The 9,088-nt window shown below is 41.9% G+C and overlaps 1 protein-coding gene across 5 annotated transcripts in view; it reads right to left on the bottom strand.

Moving 5' to 3' along the window:
* SFI1 (SFI1 centrin binding protein) overlaps nt 1-8,943 on the bottom strand; it is a 46,139-nt gene extending 37,196 nt beyond the window's left edge. For 2 of the 5 annotated variants that reach the window (XM_019506827.1, XM_019506831.1), the window contains exons 1-5: nt 8,224-8,508; nt 5,741-5,893; nt 4,503-4,574; nt 1,901-2,011; nt 380-474 (exon numbers count right to left, since the gene is read on the bottom strand). In XM_019506827.1, the coding sequence (XP_019362372.1) occupies nt 380-474; nt 1,901-2,011; nt 4,503-4,574; nt 5,741-5,893; nt 8,224-8,348 (556 nt within the window). In that variant the 5' untranslated portion in view covers nt 8,349-8,508. Of the gene's footprint in view, nt 1-379; nt 475-1,900; nt 2,012-4,502; nt 4,575-5,740; nt 5,894-8,223; nt 8,509-8,578; nt 8,792-8,873 lie in introns of those variants that run through there. The other 3 variants (XM_019506832.1, XM_019506828.1, XM_019506830.1) reach the window with 3 other exon arrangements.
* Nucleotides 8,944-9,088: the final 145 nt, after the last annotated feature.

Genomic DNA, 9,088 nt, shown 5'->3' with positions numbered 1-9,088 from the left:
TTTTTTTTTTTTTTTTTTTATAAAAATAAACAGAAACCTTCTCCAGCAAGTCTTCCTACAAACAGATGTCCAGGATCTTATGAATATAGGCTTAAAAGGGGTCATTTCTTTTGCACTCTGACTAATTAATGAGACATTTATTCTTTGAAAACAAAATGGTCCACCTTAAATTGGCTCTGCGGTATTAGTATTTCAAAGCCTTGCATACAGCCCTCTGATCTTCAATGTGACAAATTATAAAGCTTTAACATCAAAAGGGTGGGTTACAAAAAGATACTCCATGAAAGTGATGTAAAAATGACTGTTCTGGCCAGTATGCACAAAATTTTTGTTCTGTGCCAGTGAACAGTGCTACTCCCCCCCGCTTTTCCACACTTACCATGAGACTCTGCAACATGATACTTGCTCTTCTTCTCCCGCTGCTGACATACATAAACCTTCCAGGCCTTAAACACTAGATTGTATAAGAAATATCTGAACAAGAAAAAAAGAAAAACACTGCCGTAAGCCTTCACCCAAACACACAATTTCTATATAGCACAGCCACCCTCACTTGGTCTGGTAAAACATGTCACGACCAAGGGAGACTCCTATCACGCAGGATACTGGGCATTCACACTGCGGACTTGTATTCATGACTGTGGATTCATATCCTGGAAGGGAAGCATTTTACAGAACAGGATACAGACATTTTGACCCCTCAAAATATGAACGGGAGGTCTTGGATCCATTCAGGATTTCTGCTCAATCTAAACGCTTTTGGAAAGGAAGCACCCTTACAGAGAGACTCTTTTAGTAAGTCTGTGGGGACTAGACTGTCATCTGTGTTTTAGTCTCACCTTAATGAGAACAATAGCTTGCACTGAGAAGGCAACAAGGATGGGATTCCAAAGGCTCTCTCTGCCTGAAAAAGGCCTCTATGAAGAAAGTCCGTTAAAAATGGGGCTGAACTCAGTCCTCGTCTCTGAGACAAGGTGAGGAATGATGAAATCCGTTGGTTTCTTTGAACAGTTGTCAGGAAAACCTTGTGAGGAAGGGAGAAGTGTACAAAGGACTGTGCGATTACAGTAAGGTGAGGTAAAGTACAAACAGATGACAGGTCGGCTTGGGATCCATAAAAGTCCCATGAAAAAGCAACTTAATTTTATTCCCAAGACCCATCACACAGTAATATGAACAAGAGAATAATACAGAATGGAGTGGCCAACCTGCAACATGAGTACTGCATGTGGAACAGGCAGCCTGTCTCTCTCACACATGGCAGATTGGCCAAGAAGCAGACAGCAGAGCAGCAGATCAAGTAGTGAAGGGGACTGAAGTGGCACTCAAGGGTTTCACTTTGTCATGCCTGATAAAAAGTTTGGTTCCCACTGATCTAGAAGGCCTTTTTCATGGATCCGTTCCAACCTGGCATATAATCTGGGTGGTGAACCAATCAGAGAGAGATCAAGTTCCCATACCTCAGTGTATAAGAAGCAGGCAAGAAGCATGGTGGTTAGTCTGCTTTGACCCCGACAGCATAAACCAGCAGCATGGGATCACTTGAAAGACAGGTGGAGTTCTTAGTCTGAACATAACTCAGACCTTTCTGAACAATTACAAGTTTCTGGAAATCAGGAAATTCAATTCGTGCTAGCCAAGTTGAACCCTCAGGACACCTGAGCTGTACAACATAACCGCAACTTAAGGCAAAAAATAAAAAAAGGAAAAGAAAAGTTTGCTGCTGTTGGATAAATGGGTCGGAGACTAGAAAAAGACAAGAAGTAAAAACTGCAAAAAGACAAATGACAGAGGCATTATAATTGGTCTTTCCCAACCATGCAATGCTGCCCAGGTAGATACGTACTAATACATATACCCCTCTGAACCTAGCTATGAACACAGGGATCATTTCACAGACCTGTAATGGCAGTCAGCTCTGATGCTGAGCTTCCACTCTCTGCAAACAATCCACCATTCCTCCTTCCACTCTCTGAAAGTTTTTTGCAGAATCGTCTGGTCATAATGGCATCTAGAGATTTGAAAGATGTTGAGGATGGGGAAGATTTGTAATGATTTCTGAGATAATAGCAGATGCATTTTAAAGAAACTGCATTTCTTTTTCCAGTCTTGTTTGCTTAACCTAATAGTCTCTGACTGCATGATAAAACATAACTACTCTGTCCCAAATGTCACCCAAGAATCTAGAAGTCCCAAAGGAAACACCTAGTTAAACCTTACATAACCTGTGTAAATATAGCAGCTCTTGTAAAGTTGAGCAAAAAGAAAGACAGTTTAAATAACTAGCCCAAGATCATGGAGTTGTTTGATGGTAGGCCTGGGAACACAAATTGCATATCCTGACCTTTCAATCTCTGCTCTAGCCACTAAACCCACAGATAAATGGTGACATTTCCACATCTAATTCACCTCATTCCACATTGATTTGCATGAATATTTTAAATTGCTTTATCTTTAAAAAATAATATATTATCTTAAAATCTCTCTCTATTTACTCTTAGAAGTCATGCTGAATTTATATCATCTTGATTTTAAAGACAAGCATTGAAAATTGATTGAGATTTTCAAACGTTTTGAATTGCATATAAACCTCACTAACAACGTAGATGGGTATTCCTCTCTAGTTGTGAAATATATAAGAGGTTTATGAATTATATACTGCCTCTGTATTTGTTAACCTCCTATTTTAGCACAAGCAGCAGTGGTCCAGTCTTTTAGATACAACCTGTGCATCTGACAAAACCTGGAGGTATGTGACATAAACATTCAAAATTAAACTGAACTAATACAAACCCAGATGGGAGAAGGTTTTAAACTGAACTAGAGAACTGAGACTTGGATTAGGAACTCCAGCACAATATTCTCTGCATCAGGTAATACACCTACTGTCTCATGCCCTGGCATCATAATTCTGATTTCATTTAAACCAGTCATCTTTCCTCTGTAATACTAATCTGTGAAAACAACCATTTGGCCAAGATGTCACAGCTCACGTTGCAAAAAAACCAAAAAACAACTCAACAAACCCTGCCCTTTAAATGTCATTAGATGGAAGTATGAAATATTGCATTTGTAGGCATTTCTTACTTGTTTGTATTCATCAAAGAAAAGCAAGCAAACAAGGCAATAAGCAAACTACAGGCCCAATCTTGCAGCCTTAATTCACATCAACATTCCCAAATTAATGAGGATGCTCAGAGGTATGAGGACCGCAAGTTCAGACTCAAAATACCAGCCCTCCCACACTGCAAACCCTTCCACAAGCATCTGTGCATATATTGTACAACTCATAACTACCTATCAAATCAAGTTGCTAAGCCATTCCAAGCACTCAAAGCAGAGAAAAAACAAACAAACAAACGAGAGAGTCACAAATTATTCTCTGAAACTGTTGAATTGTTAAGAGTCAACAGGTGAGAATTTTTGGTGTGATATATATTATTGAACCAACTGCATGTTGAGATACAGTTTAAACAAGTTTTCCACAGGTACCACAGTACCCTTCCTCAGAGTTAAATGTGGTGTGAGACCTATCCCAATCACGCAGTTGGTTCAATAAAAGACATCACCCACAAAAATCCTTGCATACTTTTTGTGCCATCACAGCTACATCACTTCAACACTACATAAGAATTAACAGGAAAGTTAAGAAACCAAAATAACATGGAATTCTGGAATCTCTCTTTAATTTTGAAATATATTATTTGTTGCTTTAAAAATTTAGCTAGCTGAGCTCCAGGAAATTTCAAATAGCATTGCTACTCATTCTGCAAAATTTCTTGGACAGTATCTACATATTGCTAAAACAAATAATGCAGATCCAGTTTGTACAACGTGTAGAGAGTTACTCTGGTTCACAAAACTATTCTTGCTTGCCACCTAATACAGCCCAGGTAACAACTTGTGCTCCTCAGCGGAATCATCTGGGGTGACTTAGGGCTTGATCTAGTTCACAGTGAAATTCATACAAGCCTTTCCACTGACTTCAGTGGGAATTGGATTAGGACCTTAGAGAGAAGCAAAGCCACAGTGGACACACAAACGACAATGTAATAGGGCAAGAGAGGTGTTGATCTGGAGCATCCAATTTAAAACTAAACTGAAGAAACTCTATTGCTGCAGCTATTCCAAAGAGATGTATGCAACTGCTATTGAATACTTATTTAAGGACAATCGTACATGTTGCAGGGCCGTTTGAACTCTGTGGCAATAGGTCTTTTCCCACTTCTACCATCTATATTACTACAATTTTAGAGTGAAAATGAAAAAAACAATTCTTCTCAGGCTTGTTGCTGTGAATACAACCTAACTACCATTAAGGCTTCTCTAAATTTACAGAGAAGCCAAATTTGGCTATGATTAGCTAGGAATATGGATGAGAATGATATTCAAAAAAGACAGATTTCAAATAGTGTTAAAAGTCATTTAGGCATGTTCCTGCAAAGCCCTACAAATGCTCCCCAATATCAAGGTATAATGCTTTCTACTCAGAACTGTACTACCTGGCTTTGGAAGGAAGAACTTGTCCAAATGTCTTTTTCACCCACAAGTAGAGGAACTTCCTGGCCAGGTGTCTGAAATGTAAACAAAGTTTATTTGCTTTTCTGATTTTAAACCCATGCCTCTATTAAATTTCTAACTAACTCCCTTACAGATGGGGATTCAGAAGCCTATCAAACTCAAATACACATGACTAAAAAGGCCTCAATTCTCCAGACCTCAATCCACATGGGACTGATTTACACGCAATGATATTAGACAGCAACAACAGTTCCTTAATTTGGATTCCTCCCAGTGATACAGTGAGGATTAACACTTTGCACATCTCAGCATGCTCATTCAATCTTGTCTTGTAAGAAATTTTCAATTCCTTCTTAGCCATGATGCTTACAGGAAATGTATGGAGTGAAAAAATAAAAGAATGAAGAAAGAAGCATATTACAACTTAACAGTTTCCTTCAGGAAAACAGCTTTTTAAACAGCAGAATAGAAAAAAAATAATGAACCTGATAGTCTCAGATGCCTGCTTTAATAGCTCAGGGGCAGGCAGGCAAATTGTTTGTAGAAGTTGGCTGAGATAACAGAAATGAAAACTATTTGTATGTGGTGCAAGGCAGTGTAACACAGCTAGTTCTCCATGTGCTAGCTCCCAAGCAGACCTATATTAGTGTAGCACTAGACTAATAAACTCAGCTCAGAAACAGGACTTATCATCTTAGGAGCAGCATCATGCTAATGTAGCTGTACTGCATCCAGATGTGAAAGCCAGCACATCCCAAGCAAGCTCAAGTTTTCTAAAACCCATGCAGCACTGTGCCACATAGATGTACCCAAAATGCACAATTAGATTCTTTTAATTATATTCTTAGTTGTGTGTACTTTCACTACTTATGATCTAGTTTCCCACAGGACGAAAAAACAAGTGATGTCAAACTCCTTGCAGAGCTATCCAGAAAGGGCCATGTTAAGGACACGCCTAGTAATGTTTGTTATTTATTTATTTATTTAACTAGTACCTAACCCCTGAGAATCCCAAAGCACATTTATGAACCACGTAGTGCTGGTCCCTTTTAACCAGAAACTGACACAGAGAGGTTAAGCAACTCTCCCAAGATTGCTAAACAAATCAATGGAATATTTATTATGAGAATCACAGTCTTCTGATCCCAGATTCCCTGTTTAAAAAAACTGCCACGATTAAAAAACAAAACCCCACAAGTACAGAAAGCACAACTTTCACCTGATACGAAGTTCTTTTAACCTGCCCCCTCGATTCCAGGTATATGTAACCCGATAGGGAATCTGGCCACTCCCAATCCGACACCATTTCCCTGCATGCTGGGGAGCAATGGCCCGTCCAACCGGATGGCTCTGAGGAGTTCGCCATCTTAAGCTTAAAAGGAAAGAGGAAGAGGAATAGTACTGGCTCATTCACACTGACTATTAACAGATGCTAGTGTCTCTATGACCTTGTCCCATAATAAAGTATTAAAATAAAATTACATATCAAGTTAATGTCTACAAATAGCATATTAAAAAGTTCCATTTGATTCTATTAATGCTCTGTAAATTAACTCTCACTTGAATTTTCTGGGTCATTCCCCAAGAAATACCAACACACACAAAGACTGGAACACCGGAGACCAAAAGCAATCATCTCCACTTACATTTCCACTCCCTTTTAAGGCAACATGGAAAGGAAAAACAATGGTCTTGTACTTATTCTATATCTTTTTTATTTAAAAAGACATGAATATGCAATTTAATATCTGTTTTCTGCTTATGATTCTAATATAGTATATCAAGAATTTTCTTGCACATTTTTGTTGAAAGATTCCCTGAAAGACTAGAGCTGTGGTTCTCAACCTTTTTTGTACTGAGACCCATTTGTAAACATTGACAGCCAGTCCCGACCCAGCGCCCCTCACCCCCGACTCGCTGGTCCCCCAGTGCGTGGGGCAGTGGGGGTCCAAGCAGCCCCTCGCAGGCTGGAACTCTGTCAGCCTGCAAGAGAAAAGCCAGTTTCTCGTGTTTTCTTCCTTTAAGGGAGAATCCATTTTTAAAGTTTGTTCACAACCCTTTCATCTATTCTTGCGACCCACTTTTGGGTTGCAACCCATGGGTTGAGAAACACTGGACTGGAGAACTGAACCACAAGTATTTTCAGTGCTCGACAGAAGAAGAGCAAGAAATACTCCATCTTCAGCCAAGATATTATCAGCTGCTTGTGCACATATAATTAAGGACACCGATTTTTCTCTTTAAAAAAAAAAATCCCTTCCTGTTTCTAATCAAAAAAACCCAAACAGAACTAGGCAAAGACTTTATATTCCATTATGCAGCTTTTATTGAAGTACAGTTCTACTCTGAAGTGACTTAAAAAATGGTGCAATGAGTTCTACCTTTATTTTGCCTTGGTAACTGTCTGAAAAAAACGTAATTTAACCTCATTTAAAACTTGCAGAACCAGTTGCACCCAAGGTTGCCACCCAGAAGCAAACACTGCCACTACCCTCCAGTGTTATATGTTGGAAACATAAACACAACCCTGAGCTCCCCAGCAAGGGGTGCAATAGAATCTGAAAATCTCAACCCACTAAACACCTCAGAAAAGAAATCCTAGTTTCATTGAAGTTAATGGCAAAACTCCCATTAACTTACAGTAACAAAGGACAGTTTACCTGAAGTTCTAATAATCACAGGTCATTACAGTCAAAATTTCAGAGGGGCAGAACTGCAAGTGTCACTGGTTGGATCTCCCAAGTTGCAAGAAGCGAGATCAAAGCTAACAAACAAAACAAGCCTGGTGTTTTGTGAGAGTTTCTTTTCATGCAGAAGACTCTTCTAATATTTTGTAAAATAACAGGGCCCCATCTGGCAAGCAGGAGAGTTCAGTGCATGCCAATATGCGCAGCTGCAGCAGTCACCATGATAACTCTCCAGGTGCTTTTGAAAAAAGCTGTTTCAGTTGCTTTTAAAATTATGCAAATGCATTTCAACTTTTGTGTGTCAGGTGTACAGTTCCCTATACAGTTTTGGGACAAAAAAGGAAGTTAACTTGAATCCAAATTTAACACAATCTCAATATGGAAAAAAAGCCATGCAAAAGGATTATTGCTAGCAATAATTAGAGATTTCATGAAGAGAACTACAGAAATGTAAATGGTTTGTATTAGTGATGAAAGTGTGTAAATACTGTATATATGAAATATTCACCATATGGCTTGGAATAGAGTAGTAACTGAAGATCAAGGCCCCTTTGTGACAGATGCTGTACATATACATGGTGAAGGACAGTCCAGGCCCCAAAGAGCTCACAGCTTGAACAGGCAAAAAGAGTATGGGCAGCAGAAAGTATCATGCTCCTAATTTTATAGGACACATGACTTGCCTAGGATCACACAGGAAGCAGATGGCCCAGTCAAGAATTGAATCCAAGTCAGTCACCTGAACCCCAGTACAGGGCCTTAGCACTGAGGTCATCCTTCCTTTTTTTTATACCAATAATGTTTATGACTTCATGCTATAGTATAGCCAGAAAAAAACAAACAAACTTCAAGTACCTTCTCCTAGATAAAGTGGGAAAACCTCTGAACAGATTCGTATAAAACTGCCCCTTCACACCAGACCACCCAATAAACTTCCTAACGTTTTTGTAGTCCCAGGGACCTGACTGGAAATAAAAGCAAAAGAGCAGCACAGCCTCCATGTGACAGTCCTCACCTGCCCCTGGACTTCTCCATCCTGCCCGATAGCCAGGCTCTTCTGTAAACCAGCGCCCCTCCCTTTTTGCCACTGGACTCTGGTGCGCTGCCTTTGGACAACAGACAAGCATTGGTTTGAGACATTAGTTGCGACTCTGTGAGGCACGTGTTGCGTGCTCATCAGTGCCCCCCCACTGTGCTCGGATCAGCAAACTGCTGCGTGAGTGCAGGAAACCGCCAACCCCCGCAGCCGTCTGTGGGTGTTGGTGCCACCAGGCTACCCCTCGCCAGTGCCACCACCCAGACTAAGGAGCTCAGCTCTGAGACAACGAGGTGTGTGTAAAGCCTGTGGTGCAGGAGCCTGGAATTGCTACCGAGAGACACCGGCATCAAGAGCCGAGCAAGGAAAGCCCGAGAGGGTCTGTCTGCTTCCAGGAGCTGCCGCCTTCTCTCCTCATGGCACCAGCAGCCAAGGTGGCCCCTGCCCCGCAGGACGGGGCACTGCGTGCGGGCCCCGGAGGAGGGGCGGCGGCGGGAAGACCCCCAATCCCAGCTGTGCCAGGCAGTGACCGAGGGGACGGGGCCCGTGGATGGAGGCGGAGGCGCAAGCCCCAGCCCCAGCCCCAGCCCCCGCCTGAGGACAGCCTCCCCTCGGGATCCCGCACTGACCGGCACCTCCCTCCCGCCCGTCGCCATGGAGAACAACGGGGTCGGGCCGCGCGCTTCCGGGCCAGGCGGGTCCCAGCGCCCCCTAGCGCCTGGGAGGAGAAGGACACGAGACGCTACTGCTGCGGCTGCTCCCGCCCAGCCCCGCGCGTCTCGACCCTCCCAGGCCGCAGAGAGGATGGGGGCAGGAGTCCTGGAACCTGCCTTCGGCTTCCCCC

The sequence above is a fragment of the Gavialis gangeticus genome, unplaced genomic scaffold (assembly GCF_001723915.1).
Source record: "Gavialis gangeticus isolate Ggan-Ray unplaced genomic scaffold, GavGan_comp1, whole genome shotgun sequence".
NCBI lineage: Eukaryota > Metazoa > Chordata > Crocodylia > Gavialidae > Gavialis > Gavialis gangeticus.
This window is presented reverse-complemented; position numbering and strand designations above follow the sequence as displayed.